This window comes from Aptenodytes forsteri, unplaced genomic scaffold (assembly GCF_000699145.1).
Source record: "Aptenodytes forsteri isolate BGI_AS27 unplaced genomic scaffold, ASM69914v1 Scaffold161, whole genome shotgun sequence".
Classification (NCBI taxonomy): domain Eukaryota; kingdom Metazoa; phylum Chordata; class Aves; order Sphenisciformes; family Spheniscidae; genus Aptenodytes; species Aptenodytes forsteri.
The window spans coordinates 299,384-320,753 of NW_008795023.1; the positions used below are offsets into that span (position 1 = coordinate 299,384).

A 21,370-nucleotide genomic window follows, 5' to 3' on the forward strand; every position below is an offset into this window, starting at 1 on the left:
TAAAATGCATCGTTTAAGATCCCCAAATTGACTGTATGATAAGTAATTACTATTTTTAACGTCATCTATTTGAACAAAAAAAATTACTGGCTGGAAATTTGGGGCTTATTTTACAAAGTAATTTCCATTAATTAAAAAAAGGAATTTGTTTGCTGTCATTGTTCTAAAGCAAATAATTGAAGTCTTTGAATCCAGTTTGCTGAATTATTATCAATCTTTTAGCAGATAGATCTCTTTCCAGTGGATACAGAGGGCATTTTGTTCATTTTAGTATAGGCAGCTCAATGATTCTTTTACAATGTGGAATTAAAAGAATGATGAACTGTATTAATGAGTAGGAAAGGAAAACAATTAAGATCCCAGGTGCTGAGAGCTCCTAGTTCTAAAATCTTGATGACTTGCTGATCAGAAATTATTGTTCTTTCATTACAAATACTTTTGTTTAATCACCTTTCAGTGTGACAAGTTTTGATATACTTTCCTTCAGTCTGTGTAGTGTAACATTTTCATTCAGACTCTAAGAAACTACTTCAAAGTGCTGTTGCGTTTTCGTATTTAAGATTAATTCAGGTGCCTATCTGAATTAGCTCGATGCAAAACCTGAGTGAAAGAAATTGATTCCTAGTAATTGCAGTTCATGGTTTTCTAATGTAATGTGTTTATTCAGGATTTTAATTAAGCAAGGTAGTATAATTTATGCATAGGGTATGCTCTTAGTAAAAGAAAACTGTTTATAGTGTGGAAGTTTTAATAGTCATAAACTGGTAAGTTGTGAAATTCTGCCCTGCTTTGAATAATGCTGGAAGCAGTACAAATGAAAAACCTCTGTGGCTGAATTGATGTACAAGTACAGCATGTACTTGCACTTAGCTGCTCGTTTCTTCTCGACAATAATCTTTCCCTGTTGGCTGAGCAGCAGCAGCAATTTATTAGCTTTAAACTAAAACTGGCACTTCGAAAGCATACCACTTTAATATGACTTTCATACCACTGGTTAAATGAAAAGGGAGTGAAGATTTTAATTGTTTGTATCAAAACTTGCGCTCTGGAAACAGTTCACCTTGGAAATGATGAGACAAAAGTGCAGTAGATGAGAAGCCAATTTCTGCAGTAGCTAACAGTTCTCAGCTGAGTCCTAAGTTATCAGTAGGGTTGTGAAATTTAACTAGGAGCCTTTTTATATTTGCTATGTGTGCATTATGAGTGTTTTTCCAGATTCTTTTGAAATTGAAAGCCCACATAGAAACGTATTTTGTCAAACTGTTTTTATACTTGATGTATAAAGCGTGATGTGGAAAAGTATGTCACTGAATGTATAGGCAGGAATAGAAATGCATATTTGGTGCCTTCTCACAATGTGGTGCTTTACAGTGTTTATCTATTTACTTTGACATCCTTTTGGGGGCAGGGAAGACATGCTGCGTGTTTATTAGGCTGCAGGTTGTTTTAGTATGGGAAGATGTGACTTCTGCCTCTATATCAATAACTGTTTGTTATATGTATTGTACTATCACTGTATGCATTTGGTATAATCAAACTGGTCATTCAAAACCTTCATCTCTTTGTTTTTCTTTAAGGAGCTGAATGTGGAATAAATGCAGAAGTGGAAAAACAGCTTGAAATGGGAAAGAAGTTATTGGCTGCTGGACAGCTAGCAGATGCTTTGTCTCACTTTCATGCAGCTATAGGTACGTATCTCAGGAAGGTGACTCTTGCACTGAAATACTTTTGGGTCAGGTTTGTTTCCCCCCCCTATTTGCTTCATTAAGTATCCTGCTTTCTTGCAAATTGCATTCCCGGAATTGCAGAAGTTGGGGCACCTTTATGCAGCAGTTTGGACGGGACCTCTGCCAACAGAGGTGCAGTAGAATATTTATGCTTTGGTTTTGATAAAAGAAATTGTTAAACTAACTACATGATATGTGAACACTAAGTCACTGCTGTTCTGCAAGCTAGCTGTATGGAAGCAATTATAATTGACTGTGGTATCATTCGATGAGGTATTCCCTGTGTCTAATCCCATCAAGATTAGGTTTTATCTTTATGAAGCTTTTCAAAGTATGTATTCAAAAGGTTGAGTTTATCCATGCTTTCTTCTCTCCAGCACTGTAAAAAATTCAATGTGTAAAATAGTCTTTTTTTTTTTTTTTAAATTTTGAAGTGGGGGATATCTCAGTAAAACTGATGCTACAAGTTTGAGATACTGAACTGGTAGCGAAGAGTATATTAACTGTCCCTCATACTCAACTAGTGAGTGAGTTCTTGTTTTGGTGTTCTGCATTTTCAACAAACTGAGGAGTTAAATGTTTGCTTCTATAAATTTTAAAGCAACTTTGCTGGTTAAAATCCTTGAATTGAAGCGTAGAGACAGCACCAGTAAAGAGCAGTGTCCATTAACACTACAATTTCTCAATTGCATGAGGGTTTTTTTTTTTCAGTTGTTGGACTTTGTTATAATGTGTACAGGTGCATAATTTTCTCTGTGAGAAGAATAACACCAAGGTGTTACACAGTAATGAGTCATACTATTGAGACTTTTCTATTTATGCCTTGGTCTAATAGTGATAGGTAAATGAAATATCTGCTGATTCTGAGCTACTAATATTTTCTGTGAGTTCTCCAAGATCAACTTCCCTAATATAAAGGGAGGAGTGGAGGGGGAGACTTCCTCTTTTTCTGTGCTATGGAAGCTCCTCATTCTACCAAGAGGCTGTCTGTTACTCCTTTTGCCTTGTGCGTCGTTGCCAAAGCATTCCTGTGGGACCTGAGCAGAGTTAGTGTTACAGTGTGGTTTATTCCTTTATTATTGGTTGGCAAGCTTTAACTTGGATTTGGTGAAAAGTCCAGTTCAGTCTGTGGCCATGCAAATGCTGGTGGTGGTGCAAAGGCAGCAGTGGTGTGAGGTGGGATGAGCAGTGAAGCGCCTGCATGGGGTGAAACCCTCTGCTTTGCCAGCAGTGCTCGAGCAGCTGGTAGAACTACGGTGTGACCACCTCCATTGTGACCTTGATGGGATTCTTAGTTGGATGTTGATTTGAGCCTGATTGCCTAAACTTTCATCAGACTTCTTTCTTCTTTGTATTTTGCCTTTTTGAAAAGATTTTAAGCATGATTTGCCTACTGTGTTTGTAGAGGAGAGAAGAAATTTCTCTAATCCTTTTTTGCCTATATTGCGTCATTGTAGACCGTGAGAGAAATAGATCTTTTTGTCTTGCCTCAGCCAGCCTATTTTTCTTTTTTGCAAACATCTAAAATAAAAGAAAGCTACAGTCCATTTTCTCCCACTTCAGTTAAATTTCCAGCTCTCTCTTCAGTCCCTTCAAGTTGATGGCTTATGCTTTTTCTGTGGGTAAATGTCGATTGCTGTTCATTACTGTTACGGGGGAACTGAGGCAAAACCATAATCTGACTGTCAGAAAGATCATCATCTGGTGCTGGAATATGCTTTCTGGGTTAGCTCTTTCCTACCTTTCATTCTTTGTGTATTAAAAAAGTTCCTTAACTTCAGCTATTGATTTGTGCCTACTCTACACGTTTAGTTGTATGCAGTAGGACTTAACACTTCCTTTTTTTTAAAGGTAGTAACATTTGAATTTATTTGATGTCCATAATGCTGCCATACAAGCATGGGAGTTATTAAATTTCAGTGCTGGACGTTAGCATTTCCACAGCCAAGACATTGTAGAGGAAGAGTGCAGATACCTTTTCCAGTGAGAACTGAACTAGTGTTTTGGTAATGGAGATGGCCAGCTATGAAGCTTGGTTACCAACCATAAGATTTTTGGCAGTGTTATTTGTTCCATTTATTTTAAAGTTGAACTTTAACCTCAAATGAGGTGAGGAAGAGAAATACTTGTTTTGTTCCTCAGATATGGATGTTCTTGTCTACAAATTCTGGATTGATGATTTTTTTTTTAATAACACAGTAAAAACGTTTAGTGTCTTCCACTGCATATGATTGTTGGGTGGTCTAAGTTACCTTTCCTTGAGAGCCCACAGTAACTGTCATCTGTTTCTTTGAAATACTGCATAGAGAAGAATATTAAGAAAATTCTTCTTGGTTTCAGAGACTGATGTTTGTCTCCTGTAAGGGTGTACGTATATGTGCTAGCCTAGAGAGTTAAAATTGCTGGATCTTGGAAGTTTGACCAACAGACAACATGGAATGTGTGGGCCTTGAAGTTAGCCTTCAGGTTTTGATAACGTACGTGCGTTTGTCTGCCGTTGAGAGGGGGTGTTGGTGCCCACTTGAATATTAAAAGAAACTGCTACTATTTCAGTGGATGGTGTAAAGGGTTTATGCATCTGACGACATTGGGCGAACATATTGGTCGCTTTGGGATTATTTGCTTGCATCCTATATGATGGACAGGGACTGGGATGGAGAATGATGAATTAACATGCTTTCAAATGTAGGCCTGCAGTTGGAGATAAAGGATTAGTATGTAGTGGCTGTACAAAGCTGAAAAACATATACATATTTCAACTTCAGTACTCTTAATTATTTGACATTTACTGTGTTTCTGTAATCTTTATTGTTAAATAATCAAACTGCATAGAAAATACTGCTTGGATAATGTTACAAATGTTATGTTTTATTGATAAATACCATTTTTTCCAGTGGCTTAAAACTCAGGTAATATATTTTTAGTCATTACATTTTCACTGTACCCAAAGTTTCAGTTACTTTGAGGTAGTATTCTGATTGCTGTTTGTTCGCTTGCAGAGGGAGACTCTGATAACTACATTGCTTATTACAGAAGAGCCACAGTGTACTTAGCCATGGGCAAATCTAAAGCAGCAATTCGTGATTTAAGTAAAGTGGTTGAATTAAAGCAGGACTTCACATCAGTAAGTATTACTGGAATTGAAAATTGTTCAAGCGTAAAAAAAACCTGCTTCGAAGAAGGTTGACTTTCAGATTTTGCTAAACACAAATAGAAAATACATTTTCACTCATGAGGCTTTAAATAGGATAAAATAATAGTAATGGTGTATGTGCTTGAATTTGTAACTATGCTGAGTACAGTCTAGCCAGTTATTCTAACAACTAATAGTAGTTTTATTAAGTTCATGTTCCTCATGGCTTTGTGCTAAACACTTTCCTTCTCTCACTTGTGGTGGTTATTCTCTCGGTCACCAAGGCTATGCCCTCTGAAAGCGAGGAGGGGGAAGAGAGCGCACAGATGCCTCTGTTTTTCTTCTGTCTTAATCAGCATTTGATTTGAGGCATCTCTTCTCCACAGGAACTGTCCTAATCTCACTGCCTTCCTATGGGATTGCTGCAAGTTCTCATTTGCTTTCCCTTGCTCACTTCTTACCATATGTGGAGACTGCCACACTAGTTGGAGACTGATGCTGGAATCCTCTCCATCTGATTCTCTCATCTCCCTTTCCCATGGGCAGTGGCATGTCCTGTATAGCTTACAATGAAGGAGCAAAGGTTAAATTCATTGTTGTATGAAAATATTCTTACCATAAATCAAAATCTTCTAAATCATTAACTTGTCTCTTTACATAGCTTCTATTATACTGAAAGTTTAGTGAAATAATTAAATGTGGAGATTGTTTATTATTTATTATTTCTGCTAATTTCTTAAAATCTATAAGCAGTTATAATCAGGAAAGTGGTGTAAGGTAAACATTCACTTTGTTTTATGCAACTTGTCAAATGAGTTCTTTCCATGAGTTGCAGCTGCTCACAAAAACTATGGCTGCTTTTTGTCCCTCAGTTCTGGTGCAGAGTGATTCTTTGCCATCAAAGAGGCCTCAGAAGAACATTGTCAAATTGAGAAGACAATGGGTGTTGCGATCTCTGTTTCAGCTTGTTAGCTGTAGTAAAATGAAACTTTTTTTTTTTGCTGCTGAAGGAAACTGAAGCTTATTTTCATACTTTGCTGAATTCCGATTTGTAAATCAAAAGAAATTATCTTATGTTTCATTTCAGGCAAGACTACAGAGAGGACACTTATTGCTCAAGCAAGGAAAATTTGATGAAGCAGAGGATGACTTTAAAAATGTGGTAAGTTGGAGGCCTAAGTTGAACTACATCACTGCTTTCAAGGTTGGGTTCTGAGCCAAGGTCTCATCTCAACTCTGATGCTCTAGAGCATATGCGTATGCATACCTGAGTTTCTTTCCTGTTCTTTAAAGGTATTGTAGCTAAGCTACCTCATATGAATAAATGACTGATAAAGCTGCAGTGCAGTGATGAAGATGAAATCAGAAGGTGTTGCATGAAGTAGCACAGCACTTCGAAAAATATCTTTTGTGTGCGTGTGCTTGGCACTTCATGATCTCTGCTTGATGACGCTTATACTAGGGAGCAATCTTCATTCAGAAAGAAAGGATAAGTGACATGAGACTCAAAGTACGTAATTGAACCCTGCTTTACATCACTATATTCAGGTCACCCTGGGAAATCGCTAGGGGCCTCATGGATGAACCTTTGAAGGTTCCTATGTCTTTTCACTGATTGCAGAAGGATCCTGGGTTCCTAATTCAGGCACTGGGCTGTTAAAATCAATGGATTTCAGTGGCATGCATCTGCGTGTGTTCTCATCTGCAGAGGAGTTCTCCATCTTTCATGCATGTGTTGACAATACTTTCTCTCCATGATCAGGAAGTGCCCACAGGTTCCATACAAACACAGTTGGATATGACCCACCTAAAACTCACTTGGGTTGTTTTTTCTTTCAGTGGGTATTTTGTGCATTTCGGTCTTACGCTGCAAAAATAAACTGATCTAACCCCAGAACAAAATTCCTCAGAGAATATGTGAAACTCAATTCCCTCTCTGTTGCACAAAATTTCTGTAAGCATGAGAATAAATAAGATTCATTCTTATTTTTGCATACTCTTCAAGAGTTGCTAGTTTGAACAGCTTGCATGTCCCTTATGCCAAAATAAATAGCATTTGCAAGTGTGACTGATGCTGTCTTGTTGGCTTTCTTTGAAGAGTGTGGAGAAAGCAGTTCTGCGTTGCAGATTACAGATGTTTAATGGAAGTCTTACTAGTGAGTATGTATAACAAAAACAGAGCAGTGATACTGTACGCTGTGCAGGGCAGTTGGGAGGAATGGCTTTTGCAGGTATAAATGCATGAGGCAGTCTTTGTGTTTGTAGCAAAGCTACAGTAGCTTATTCTGAAATTCATGTAGCAATGGCTCCTCTGGCTGCTGCTGCTTCCTCAGTAAGTTTCTTAGGAGTGCGTGGTCTGCAGCTACATGGCTGATTGCAGTGCAACCCTGCTGTTTGCAAATCTGGGAGAATGTCTTTCAGCTCTGATTAACTGAGGACATAGTTGCTGCAGTAGCAATTACGTGATGTCAGTGTTGATTCTGAGTTTGTATATGCATCTCTTTGCAGTTACTGTTTCTTGGAGCATTGCTTAATACTGCATATGGAAATGCTTCTCCAGTGAACTGTCAAGTAGCTTGCATTTTTTTCCAAACCAGCTGCAAAAATTTAGATTGCTGTCTTTGGTCAGTCAAATAGTTTCAGTCTTCAGTCAAGTTTTAAATCTGAAGTAGAACAGAGTTTCTTCTCAGAAGCTGGCTTAGGAAGATACCATATTCGTCCTAAATCTTATTTCCAGTTTCCTTGGTTCTGTGAACAATATTGCCTATGTACTTAGAGAATATGGCAAGCAGTCTCTTTTGAAGAGCACAATTTTCAGTTAAGTATAGTATATTCAAGCAAAATAAGCCAATATTAAAGTAATCTTTTGTAATAGGTTAATTTATTCATATGGGGGAGGGGATTAAGTTATCCTACGTATCGTGACTCTTAAGTAGAATACATACATATTTGAGAGATTTCGCTCGTTTTCTTCTCAATCTTTCAGATAGTCAATCTGATTATTCTACCAGTTCTCTGTGTGTCTAAAATACCTAGTTTACTCTGGCAGTATGTTTGCATCTAAATATGAAATTGCATTTAATCTCAAGATGAGAGGAAGTCAGAGTCGTCAGAGTCTCAATACTCTGAAATGTATTAACATTTGGTGTTTCTTTGGGGGTACTTTTGTATATGAGAGGAGGGGAGAGAAGGAGGAAGGCTGTTAGGGATTGAATATCTTTCCAAATGATTTCAAGACTTTTACATCCAGACTCTATCTTTGCTACCAAAAGCAACAGGGGAAAGGTAAATAGTAGCCACTAAGAAGCTTTGACTTACAATTTAAGTCAGTTGTCAAGAAGCCAGAAGGAGTAAGTTGTACCTTGAAATGAAAGCTCCGTCTACTACTAGGGCAGATATGGCCCAAAGAAATGCCAGTGGGATCTCAATAGCTTTTAGGCCAGAATTTAGTTGTGGACTTGGATACCTAAAAAGGCGTGTTTTACATGTGAACAGAGTATGTAATCTATGATTCTACTCTTTAGCTGAGTAAATGTAGGTCAGAATATGAGCAGCCCTCTAGCCTCCCTCTTTGTTGGCTGGATATCAGCTGACTAGAATGCTCTCATTCTGGGTAAGAATGTAGCACGTCAGCAAATTTTGGTGTCCAAATCATAATTGGAGAAAAACTTTGGCCATCCTGCATTAGTAGTGCATAGGCTCTAACTCTGCAAACAGTCACTGTAAGTCAGTAGGTGTGCATCAACCTGGTCATATGTTTGAGTCTGCAGAAGCTGAGTATCGTGGAAAGATGGGATGGAAATGCTGTATTTAAAAAAAACCAAAACAAACCTCCACCGCATCCATCCCCCTTCACTGAAAGGGAAGTCTTAATGTGAAGAAAAATAATCCACTTTCTTTACTGTGCAGGGTTTCAGGATGTTATCTAGAGTAAGTGGTCCTGAGGATGTCATACGCTTACAGAAATGAATTGCAGGCTGTAAAATATGAGAGTTTTTACCTTCAATGTTAAGTTTTTTCCTGAGGAAATGGTTGTGTAGTTGAGATGGGCTTTCTTCTGGTAAAGCCAGCCTTCTTTGAAGTAGATTGTATGCCCTTGAATGATAGTAGATGTGTTATCTCTTGTGTCATTTCACACAAGAGATTGTTTGTTCGTTTGTTTGGGTCAGATGTTGACTTCAAGGGAGTAGTTCAGGTTTTAAAAATATTCCCCACTTTTGAGTTGGAGAAACCAGGTCAGAATGTGGAAACTAAGGAGAGTAATTTTACTTGGACTACTCAAGGACAGACAGGTAAGAATGAGACGGTTTGTAATTTGCTGTATGACGCTTGCATTGAGTCAGTGTCACCAGTGTTGCTTTCTGTGCCTACCAGAACTGCAAGGTGACTGATGTAACGAGCTGTCTGAAAAATGCTGTTTTCTCCTAGCATATTCCAGAAGTCTGTCGAATCCCAGTGGAGACTCTGAAAAGCTTTTTTTTGTCTTCCCATCCCTCCTCCACTCTCTCTTGGAGTCATGCTCCTTGAAAGGGATCTCAGCAGTTTAGGAGATAGAGAGAGAGAGAGAAGGAGTAAGAAAAGTTCAGCCCATCTAAATGGAGCGGAGGATGACAGGCAAACTTTCCCAGCTTGTAACGGCAGCAGTTTTGTGTAGAGCTTAAAGGAATCATTGAAACTATTCTTTACATATAATAGTAGAACTATCCTTTAGCGTATACTTGTGGAAAAAGAAAAAAATTCATACCCTTAAATTCTTTCTACACAGTTTTATAGTATGTGGGAAAAGTTTCATGAGCACCCTAAACCTCTTTAAAGTTATATGATTGCTAAGCAGAGCAGTTTCTCTGTTTGGGTGTTTCTACTCCCTGTGGCATATCGGTACTGGCTGTCTCATGAGGCAGTATCAGTATGAGAGCAGGCAGTGGAATGCCTGACTGGAAAGGATGGGATTACTCCTTTCAGGAGCAGAGTGTCTTGAGACCCCAGCCTTCATGCCTTAGGAAAGGATGGATTACTCCTTTCAGGAGCAGAGTGTCTTGAGACCCCAGCCTTCATGCCTTATTTTTAGATTGCCTTCCCGCCCCGTGCGCCCCCAAAGGTGTGATTCAGACTTAGCGTTGACATGTTAAGCAATACTACATTTCTAGAAACCTCTCCTTTTGGCCAACATATGCATCAAGCTGATGAAGTTCCTTACATGGGCCAGATTTTTTTTTTTCTGTCTAGCAATACAGGATCACAACTCATTAATCTGTAGAAGCTCTTCAGCTTTTTCCTTCGCAACTCAGCTACCAGTTTGGAAATCTAGGACCTAGAGGGTAATAAAACTTTCAACAGGTGTCAGCAGAGGAGCCTAATTACTGTTCAGAGTGCCCAGGATGGAACAGGGATTAAGCAGAAGTCCTTAGGTGACTTTAGAAAGTCATTGCTCACAGTATATGAATGGTATTTATTTCTCTGCTTCAACTTTGGTTGGGTGTTCATATGCTTTAATATCAAGTTCCTTCTGTTTTGGTTAGTAGTTTCTGAATAGTAGAAGTCAGCAGGACGGATCTGTGGGCACATCAACGTTCATGTCTAAGGCCTCAATCCCTGAAAGCCCTGGAATATTTATCTTTAAGCATGTGATTTTTAGTGAAAATAAAAGGAATATTGGTATACTTTGGTTGATGGAAGGCCTTCTGAAAAGGTGACAAAAGTGATGCAAGTCCTGACAGCCCTTTGTATATGCCTTCTGATATTGTCTGTGGCCCTGCTTGTGTCCTAGAGAAAATGACAAGTGTTTGAGTTGCTGAATTCTGTAGAAGGCACAAAAATAGAACAGAACTTCTGCCTAGTCTATTGGAAAGTGTGGAAAGGACCAAGTTGTCATAGTTCTTTTAAACTATCTTCATTTTTTTTAGACTGACTGTAATGTTCACAGTTGCAGTTTGTTGCAATAAATACTGTAAATGGAGGTGTCCTAAGTAGGCAATTCTATCTCCCTTGGAAGCATAAACACTTAAAATCTGGAAGCTGAAGGTGCCGCTCCCAACTCCACTAGATGTCAGCCAAGACCAAGTGACTGAGCACTGTACATCTGCAAATTCTTGTTTTCTAATCTAGAGGAGCCTTCAGCTGTTGCAAAATGAAAGAGTGGTTAAATATTGGAACAGGCTGCCCAGGGAAGTGGTGGAGTCCCCATCCCTGGAGGTATTTAAAAGATGTGTAGATGCGACGCTTAGGGACGTGGTTTAGTGGGCATGGTGGTGTTGGGTTGACAGTTGGACTCGATGATCTTAGAGGTCTTTTCCAACCTTAATGATTCTATGAAAATACACTGGACGATAGTTTAACATGGTTGGTTGGTTGATATGTGTAATAGTACTATTCTGGATCTAGGTGGAGGAGACCAAATAGTTTAACATGGTTGGTTGATATGTGTAATAATACTATTCTGGATCTAGGTGGAGGAGACCATCTTATGGCACTGTAAGTTAATCTGATTCGAGTAAGTTACTAGGCAAGCTTGGGTTGGGTATTTGAAGCTCTCTTAACCAGATCAAAGTAACATTAGATTGTTTCCAAATACATTCCTCTGTGGTACTGTGATCATCTGTAGCTTCCCGGGTAAAGAGTAAAACGTATTTAAATATTTCCTTGCTTTTTTCCATCTGTCTGACATCATAGTTGTGTTATCTAATATATTGCTGTTGCTCTGCCAATGCAGAGCTTTCCTTTGTGCACTGTTCTTGAGTGCATGGATGTCTTGATCTTAGATAACACAAACCATGGAGGTTCTTTCAGTTCCCCTCAGCATGTTTTTCACAAGCTTAATCAATTTCTTTTCATTGTCTGTGCATTTACCAGTGTGAAAAACAAGAAAATAGAACAGCTTTAGAATGTGTAGATGTATGCCTATGTTAGTGGCGCTGGACCACTGTAAGCAGGGTGTAGAAACAATGTGTCTATAACATTTGGGCGGTTTTAACAATATTTTGTTTTTTAAACAACAGCATGTAAGAATTTTTCAAGTTGATAGTGTCTGTTTATAATACATACTAAGATACTCACATGCTACAGATGAATTGCCTGTATATCTTTAATCTATACTCTTTGAGAGTATGGATTTTGAGTTGGTTTTTTTCTCAAGGTGGCTGTAACTGTTCTTGGCTAGGATTCCTGTACTAAATGCCCAACCTTTTCCTATATTGTTAATGGGCCATTGCAAAGGAAGATGCAGGACTGTGTAGCTGGAAAGCAGGACAGGTTGTGGTAAGCCATTGAATTAGCTTAGCCATGTTTTATAACTCTTCCCTATACTTCTGAAAAAAAGATGATGAAGCAAAAAGTCCTTACTAAATTTAACAGGCAGGAGGCACTTGCTCCATGTTCATGATTTCCAGTTCTGTCTCCTGTAAGTGTTCTGTGTTTGGGGATCCTTTTTTTTTTTAGTGTGGTAACAGGTAATGTTGTAAAGCTTTGTTAAATAAAACGCATATCGCTGATCCAGAAAGCATAATTGTAAGATACATGTAGGTGCAACACATTGAAAGATATTAATTCAGACCAGCACGTGGCATCTTCAGGATAGCAGCATCCAACACAAAATGCAAATGGATGCTGCGTAGTTTAACATTGGTCTCGCTTCAGTGTTTTGTCACTGCTGATACACCAGTTTGGCTGTATCGATGGCACCTTATTAACAATATTTTTCTGAAGTAGTGCTGCATTTTATTTTTCATGTAGCCTTGTGTGTGGCTTGTGTAACTTCTGTGTGTGGTTAGAAAGCTCACGTTGATGGACTTGTGAAATACAATGAAGTATGGCAGGTTTGGAGGGGGGATTATGTTGCTTCTTGAAAACCAGCATGAATTGTTTAGCTTGTTAAAATGCTTTTCCCATCAGAAAACTTTTAAATACTTGATTTTTGACTGCAAACGCAAGGCAGCCATTCCAAAGCTGCCTACTTTGAATAGAAATGATCTAAGCACTTTCTAGATGCGAAAAAATGCTGGGATTCATGAATTGGACTACTAATGTCTTTTCCCACTGTCCTGGGTGCAGCAAGGTAATGTTGCAAAGTTTTGAGTCAAATCCCTGAAATAAAGTTCTGGAAGAAGCCAGCTTCCTCACTGAGAATAGTAGGGAGAAAGATAGATACACGTGCAAATGCTTTTAAAGCTCGACTTGATAAATTGAGTGGGGATGATGATTTTGTTCCCTTCAATCTTGCTCAGTTGGGGGGGAAAAAATGGGGTTTTGCTTACCCTAGGGTGTGTTCCTCCCCTGTACTGAGACTAGGCTATAAAATAAAGCAGCACCTATAGTAATAAATCTGTGATAGAGAATGACTTAGAGTAACAAAGCCATCCGTGTATACTGGCCTTTGTTTCCTGCAAAGGAATTAGGTGCAGGGTTGGGGCAGGGGGAGCGCATTGGTAGTGAATGAAAGCTGCTGTAACAGATGGCTAGCTCTTGTTGCTGCAACTTAAACTGCAACTAATTTAGTGTTCTAATCCAAATGTAGTAAATCTCAAAGACAGCAAAGTATACTGTGCTGAGAACACGTTCACCAGTAGCAGCGTGCTTGTCCAGCAGACCTGAGCAGAGCATAGCTTCTGACTTTGCTTTGAGACCATTGATGAAGCATGTAGAGGAGTGTTAGGTTTGCCTTAGACCTGTATGTCCTGGTTTCGGCAGGGATAGAGTTAATTTCCTTTCTAGTAGCTGGTACAGTGTTTTGGATTTAGGATGAGAACAAAGTTGATAAAGCATCGATGTTTTAGTTGTTGCTAGGTAGTGCTTACACTAGTCAAGGACTTTTCAGCTTCCCATGTTCTACCGACTGAGAAGGCTGGAGGTGCACAAGAAGCTGGGAGGGGGCACAGCCAAACTGGCCAAAGGGACATTCCATACCATGTGACGTCATGCTCAGTACATAAACTGGGGAAAGCTGGCTGGGGGGGCCGCTGCTCGGGGACTGGCTGGGCATCGGTCGGTGGCTGGTGAGCAATTGTACTGTGCATCACTTGTTTTGTGTATTATTATTATTATTATTATTATTATTATCATATTATCATTTTATTTCAATTATTAAACTGTTTTTATCTCAACCCACGACTTTTTCTCACTTGTGCTCTTCCAATTCTCTCCCCCATCCCACCGGGTGGGGGGGAGTGAGTGAGTGGCTGCGTGGTGCTTAGTTGCCGACTGAGATTAAACCACGACACTGTATTAAATTCAGCTGAAGGGTTTTCTAATACTTTGCTCCTTTCTTGGAAATCTAGCACACTTAGTGCAAGCAGTTTTTCTGACTTGTCACCCCCAAGCTTACTGCTGTCACAGGAAAAGGAGGAATAGTTGAAATGTGATTTTTTTTTTTTTTAATTGATAGCGATGTGACAGTCCTCTGATCACAGGGCAAAAAGACAGAAAAAAATTGGGAAGTAAACCAAAATGAGAGTATCAAACAACTGCATCACATTTCCAGCTTTTTTCCAGGAGCTGAATGAACAGGCTGCTTCTTGCTTTAGTTAACATTACTGATTAAAACCTCATGGCAATACGCTAATTACTTAAGAGCTTCTGAGTGTATATTTTCATCATGCTGTAGCACACAAACACTTGATGGCGTTAGTTGGAATGATAGCTTGAAAAGTTTCCCTTTCTTTGTTAACTGAACAGTTTGTACTACCTAAAATTATCTAGGATGTTTCACTCAAATGGTCTTTATTACTATTGGACTTGTCTGTGTGATTGTAACATTGCTTTTCACATTCCACTGTCATTTTGCTCCAAATAAATTACAAGAAACATACTGTGTGTCTAAGGAGTGCAGTGTTATTGTGAGATAAGTTTAAACGGAAGCATAAAGCTCATCTGTCGCAAAAGCTCTTAATTTTAAAGAGAGGAAAATGCTGAGAAATTGAGGGAGAAAATTAAGCAAGTCAGCTGGAACTAAAGAGTTCAGAACTTCAGAGAGTTTTGTAGTCTTGGAACTTTTAAAATTACAGGTGCAGAAATTTGCTTCTACTACAAGCTCCAGATTTGGGGGAGAAAAAGGATGCACAGCATCAGGGGTTTATAGGCAGAGTTTCTCTTCTAACCAGAAGAAAAGCTTTTTGAGACGTGTATTAGGAATTGGCCTACAAAGAAGAAAACTCTTTGATCACATTCTTCTCTTGCTGAAAGACAGTGTAGGGGGTAAAGGAGAATTTTCAGGTCTAAGTACAACTTGATTTTTGCCAGAGTAAAATGAAACAACTGCATAAGGTCAAAAAAGACTTTAAATGAAGAATCTAAGACAGAGGTGGGATCTGTGCATGCTTTTGATGTTGCATTTAGGCTTTTTCCTTTCATATACTTAAGTGTTAGAACCAGGGGAAATTTTGTTAAAGGAGTTCTGAGGGCTGATGTTGAATTACATTAGACACTTAAGCACAAAATATGAGTGTTTGAAGAACTTACTGATGAGAAAAAGGGAAGGGGCCACTTTGAGGTAAAGGAGGAAAGAAAAGGTACTGGACTTTTGATGTTGCATTTAGGCTTTTTCCTTTCATATACTTAAGTGTTAGAACCAGGGGAAATTTTGTTAAAGGAGTTCTGAGGGCTGATGTTGAATTACATTAGACACTTAAGCACAAAATATGAGTGTTTGAAGAACTTACTGATGAGAAAAAGGGAAGGGGCCACTTTGAGGTAAAGGAGGAAAGAAAAGGTACTGGATGACTTTGAGGACTCTTAACTTTAGTCAACATTCTGTGTATAAAATGCAAGGTACTGCAAGTTTTGATTTTTAAAGCAAATGAACAAACAAAAAAAAAAGCAAGTCCTGCTGATCTGTCCCTTTTAAAACTTTGGAAGTCATTCTGATCAGCAACAAGTGTGAAGCCAGTGCCTTATTCAAACTACACTAATTTTACAAATGACTCCCTGGCTTTGCAAGGGAATGACAGATTCTTCCTGCCCCATACGTGTCTTCCTGGGTGGTGGCAGAGTCGCCTGTGAGAGATTTTTGGAGTCTTTATTTCCTTTGAAAATAAAAAGCTGCCTAAACAAATGAAGACAAGTACAATGTAACCCCTTCTGCTTGCTCAGAAAGAGGGGTTTGAGAAATGAGAGTCTTTGTAGACAAAACTTTAGACTTGTTTAAAACTAGTTATGAAGCAAAGTGCATAAACTCCCAACTGATCCCAGTTGAGCCTTTCCCCCATCTTAACTTGCTGCTGTAGCCACACTTTCCAGGGAAAATACAGGAAACGCAGCTTTACAGTAATACTATCTGTGACATGTTGCATTTGTTTCTGTCACAAATTTATAAATAAGTATTGTGCTTAAAGTGAGATACGTGATTATGCCAAGTGGATTTACTTTCTACTGATGCTGGGGAATCCAGCGTTTAATAACTGTCTGCAGAGAGGTGAATTAACTAGGCTACAATTGAGAGGTCCATGACTTCCAGGGGATGATGGGGACAACGATGACTGTTGTGTATCATGTGTCCAATGGTAAATGATCGAGCTGGGGGGGTGGGTTGTAGGATTAGATTTCTCTGACTTCTGACAACTCTTATTGAAGCTAAAAATGTCTTTCTCTTTCTGAAGTTTGGCATTGGAAGCATTTCCAGTGGAATTTTAAAACTAATTTTACTTTATTTGCAGCTTTAGTCAGTTTTCCATGATATGATTATTAATGGGACAAAAAGAGATCCTTGAACAAGCATTTCAGTCTCATTCCTTGTTAATGTTTGCAGCTCAAATCCAATCCTAGCAATAATGAGGAAAAAGAAGCCCAGACTCAGCTGACAAAGTCTGATGAGCTACAGCGCCTGCATTCACAAGCATTATCTGCCTACCAGCAAGAGGATTACGAAGCCTCTATTTCTCTTCTCGATGAAATCTTGGCAGTAAGTGTTAAAGTAAAATGGTACTGTGAAAGGGAAGTAAGAGCTCCTGTCTGACATCTGTGTATTTTTGTTTAATAACTTCTTCACTGATGTGAAAACGCTTGGTGTAATTGGCTCAGTTTTGCTGAGTCCCATGAGTCCATAATGAAGTTGGAGAGTGGAGAATGAGTGCTAGCTGCAAAAAAAAGTCAAAATAATAGATTGTAGTTAGGGTTAAAGATACAACTTCAGCCAAACTTCTCTTAAGAATAACTTTCTTGATAATAATTTCCCATTTTTCCACAGTTCAGTGTTCTTGGGGAAGCTGGGAAAAATGTTGTTCTCAAACCAATGAAGTTTTGCCAGATACAGGAGGCGTAGGGTTTTTATTTAGATTTTTCATTGCCTATATGCAGGCAGTTTTTGTCTTGAGAAAATGAAATGACAAAAGATCAAAAAATCACAAAGTTAAAAATGTACATAGCTATCTGGACTCTTCAGCTTGTTCCTTAAATACCGCTATTTGAATCTTAATCAGTATAGGTAGTCTGATAGTATAAGTGTAAATAACTCAATCATGTAGGCATTTTGTGTGGCATATTAAAAGACAGTTAACTGCTATGACTCTTCACATACAAATTAACACTGACTTGGAATTTACAACATTCTAGCTTTTGGGGAAGAAACTGCCAAAGTGTGGGAGTTTGTTTATGGGGAGGGAATGTAGAAAAGCAGAAAAGCCCCATTTTCTAAAATGGTGGTTTACAAACAAATGATAAGACCCAGAATAAATTCTCTAAGACGAATTATGATAGGCAATTCCTTTTAAGTAATTATTCTTGCCATACTGTGACATTGTTACTTCTGTATAGATCTTTAAAATCCAGGTACTAATGTCAAATCTTGCGTAGCTGAATCTTACCCACAGTTGTCCTTTCTAGAGGACAACTAACAGCTTGGTCCTTGCTGCTCATTACCCCGATTCTTTTGGGAAGATATAATAATTTATGATTCTAATATCCTTCCCTGGAGGTTCAACAGACTGTCCCAGCTAAAGCAGTGCCAGTAGATTTAATTCAACTCCCTGCATGAGCTCATTGAATCATTTACAAATTTTTCAGGCCTTTGTTTTCTCTTTGGGCAGGTGCATCACAGCATCCACCAGGAAGCAGAGATGCTAGTCTCATGCGCTCTGCGTGCAGCTTGAACCTTATGCTATTGCAGTTGGCAAAGTGAAATTAAATGGGATTTTTCTTTTGTTGGGGAGGAAAAGAAGTGAAGTGTTATGGACCAAAAACAAGCTTTAATTTTGATTTCTCAAGGTTTGTGTTTGGGATGCAGAGCTACGGGAACTTCGAGCTGAGTGTTATATAAAGGAAGGGGAACCAAGCAAAGCCATTAGTGACTTGAAAGCTGCTGCCAAATTAAAGAATGATAACACTGAAGCCTTCTATAAAATCAGCAGAATATATTATCAGCTGGGGGACCATGAATTATCACTCAGGTAATTTTACTGTTTGCTGTAATCATTATAATTGAGGCAGAAAATGCGATGATAAAGGTCATGATAAACTGTGAAATATCTATGTTGTCTGGTTTTTGGATAGAGTAGCAACCCTGGTCTGGATCTGATAAAGGAAGCTCCTTTGCAGAAGCTAAGAACTGGCAGTGAAGACACCATGCTTGGCAGACCAGCCATCAATGGTTCCTAGCATCTTGTTTACTAAATAGAAGCACTACTTCTATTTAGAAGCCGTAGTGTGGGTCCATCAGAGTTGCTTACATTTACTGTCTTTATTGTATTTCTCCATCCTACAAGAAAGTGCTTCTCTAAACTTGCTTTGGTGGAGCCTTTTTTTAACCTTGAACCTCCATTCAAGTTAAGTTTACAATGCAAACAAAAAATGTACGTGTTAAGTCTTAGGGCTAGATTTTTATTTTCAAGAGTGGAAACAAAAGGTTACAAGCTTAAGAATAAATAAAAAGTACAGGAGCATGCAAGTATGAGGAGCTGGGGATCCAGAGCTGTCAATCTTTCATTCTTGCAGACAGTGTCCAGTATTTTGGATGATTTTTTGATAACGTCCTACCCTTTTATTCATATTCAGTTAAGTTTAAGGTGTTACTCCCATACATACCTAGTCAGTCCTGCAGATAACTGCCCTTGCCCAATCTGGACTGTTAACTTCATACTCTGTGCTCAGCTGGACGGACTGTATAATCCTTCTTTTTGCACACAAGTGATTTCTGTGCAGCTCATCTCAGGTGTGCTACCTGCATCTCCAGACTCCTTCCAGTATGGTTTCTGCCACAGAATCTGTTCAGGAAGAGGTGAAGGGAACTGAAAAAGCCTGAGTTTCTTTTCTTGGCAGTGTATGACAAAGGCTTGTGGATGGAAATTGCATGTGATTATAAAATTAATTTTTGCAGTTATAGCTGGGCAAAAGTAAATGCCAAATAACTAATTGGTTTGCATTAGGGATCCCCTTTCCAGAGTATACTTAATCTCTGGAGCTCATAGGTCGCTTCTGTGGTGACTTTTGGTAGCTGACCATCACTTAGGCTAGTGATTTCAAGAATAGGTGGGTGGTTTTTTTTTTCCCCCCTCTGAAATCCACACATGGATTTCCTCTGTTAAGTAATGAAATCTTAAGGGGTTTTTTAAGTACAATTGAGAGAGCTGTTGAAGAACAGAATGGTATCAGAATGAAGGGATAAGCCTCTTTTATTCTCTGATTCTATTTTCTTTTCATCATAAGATATACTAAGAAAGAGTTCTATAGCTCTTGGACTTGCTGGGTGATTAATCTTGACCTTCCCTTAGTTTCTTCCTCTTACCTTTACAGGCGTAATGATTTTCAAATAGTAGATATTTTTGTCTGTGCTTAGGAACAAAATAAGATTTTTGTGATCTCTTTTCTGAAAAATATCACCTTGGTTGTACTGTGATGACTCTATATGATACAAAACTTTTATTCCTTCATATGATTGCATTCTGGAGGTTTTTTTTTTTAAAGACTTTTGACTATTTTAAGAGTTATCTGCCCTAATCAGAGTCTGATTAAACAGTCTTTGCAGTGAAAAGTCAGGCTCAGGCTTGGCTGATATTCTATCAAGAGGAGGTTTGGGTCATAGCTGAGCTTTGTTTCAGGCAGCATAAAATATACTTCTGCATAGGTGTTTTGTAATATAGCTGTGTTAAATATGTAGGAAAATTACAAACAGTTGTATCTGATAAATGCTGAATATAATTTCTTTCCCAGGGTATATTTTTCTTTTGCTGTTTAGTCAGTTATTAATGTAACACTTCTCAATCTTTGCATATTTGGCAATACAAAAGAATTAAAAACAAAACCAGACAAATATCCCTGTATGTTCTGGAAGACTTTTTTATCTCACTTTAAATTCATTCTTGGATGAAAGGAGAGATTGTGTAAAGAAGTCAACTGTTGTTCTGGACAGCTTATAGATGCCGCATTGTGTCTCTAAGTGAAACTTCATAATGTGTGGTGATGTCTTTCTGTTTTGGCTTTTTTTTTCCCTCCCTATCTCCCTGTGAAAAGTGAAGTCCGGGAGTGTCTGAAACTGGACCAAGACCATAAGCAATGCTTCTCTCTCTATAAGCAAGTAAAGAAACTCAATAAACAGATCGAGTCAGCAGAGGAATTCATCAGAGAAGGCAGGTAAGTGTTCACTGCTGTACAAAAAAAAAAAAAAAAAAAAATCACTACTGAGGTGCCAACTTATTATTGATTGAGGAGTTGATTAAGTGATGCTTTTTGCATCTGTCAGTTGAAGTGGATAACTGAGCACAGCTCTCAAATTACAATTAAAATAAATATTGACTCACATAGTGACAATCCTATTCTGATTCCTCTGATGCCATTGTCTTCTCTTTGCATACTTAACTTCTTTGTGGAGTAAGTAGTAAGACCAAGATAGGGATAATATTTGTCAGCTCTCGTATGTTATTACTTAGCACTGGTGAGGCCACACCTGGGGTGCTGGGCTCCCCAGTACAAGAGAGATGAAGCTGCTGAGAGAAAGTCCAGCAAAGTGCCACTAAGATGATGGAGGGACTGGAGCATCTCTAACGTGAGGAAAGGCTGAGATAGCTGGGACTATTCCCCTGAGCCTTCTCTGCTACAGGGTGATCTCATCAATGTATATAAATACCTGAAGGGAGGGTGCAAAGAGGGCGGAGCCAGGCTCCTTTCAGTGGTGCCCAGTGACAGGACCAGAGGCAATGGGCACAAACTGAAACAGGAGATTCCATTTGAACATATGGAAATGCTTCCCACCACCCCCTCGTTTCCACTGGGGCAGGTTGCCCAGAGAGGTTATGGAGTCTCCCCACGTTGGAGATATTCAAAATCCGTCTGGACACGGTCCTGGGCAACCTGCTCTAGATGGCCCTGCTTGAGCAGGGGGGTTGAACCTGATGACCTCCAGAAGTCCCTTCCAACCTCAACTGTTCTGTGATTAAAGGACCACATCTTTAGACTAAAACCACCTAGTAACGCTGAAGGACCACGTCTTTAGACTAAAACCACCTAGTAACGCTGCAGTGCCTTGATAGCAAAAGTGGATCTGACTGATGGGCTTTTATGCACCCTGTTAAATGACAGGCAATGCCTCTGTATT

At 38.9% G+C, this 21,370-nt stretch overlaps 1 protein-coding gene across 1 annotated transcript in view; it reads left to right on the forward strand.

The window, feature by feature from the left end:
• The first annotated feature begins 1,289 nt into the window (after positions 1-1,289).
• Positions 1,290-21,370, forward strand: part of DNAJC3 (DnaJ heat shock protein family (Hsp40) member C3) — a 30,342-nt gene continuing 10,261 nt past the window's right edge. Inside the window, exons 1-7 of the mRNA XM_009275814.1 lie at positions 1,290-1,299; positions 1,578-1,688; positions 4,727-4,851; positions 5,948-6,022; positions 16,595-16,747; positions 18,049-18,230; positions 20,290-20,409. Coding sequence (XP_009274089.1) covers positions 1,290-1,299; positions 1,578-1,688; positions 4,727-4,851; positions 5,948-6,022; positions 16,595-16,747; positions 18,049-18,230; positions 20,290-20,409 — 776 coding nt within the window. The remainder of the gene's footprint in view (positions 1,300-1,577; positions 1,689-4,726; positions 4,852-5,947; positions 6,023-16,594; positions 16,748-18,048; positions 18,231-20,289; positions 20,410-21,370) is intronic.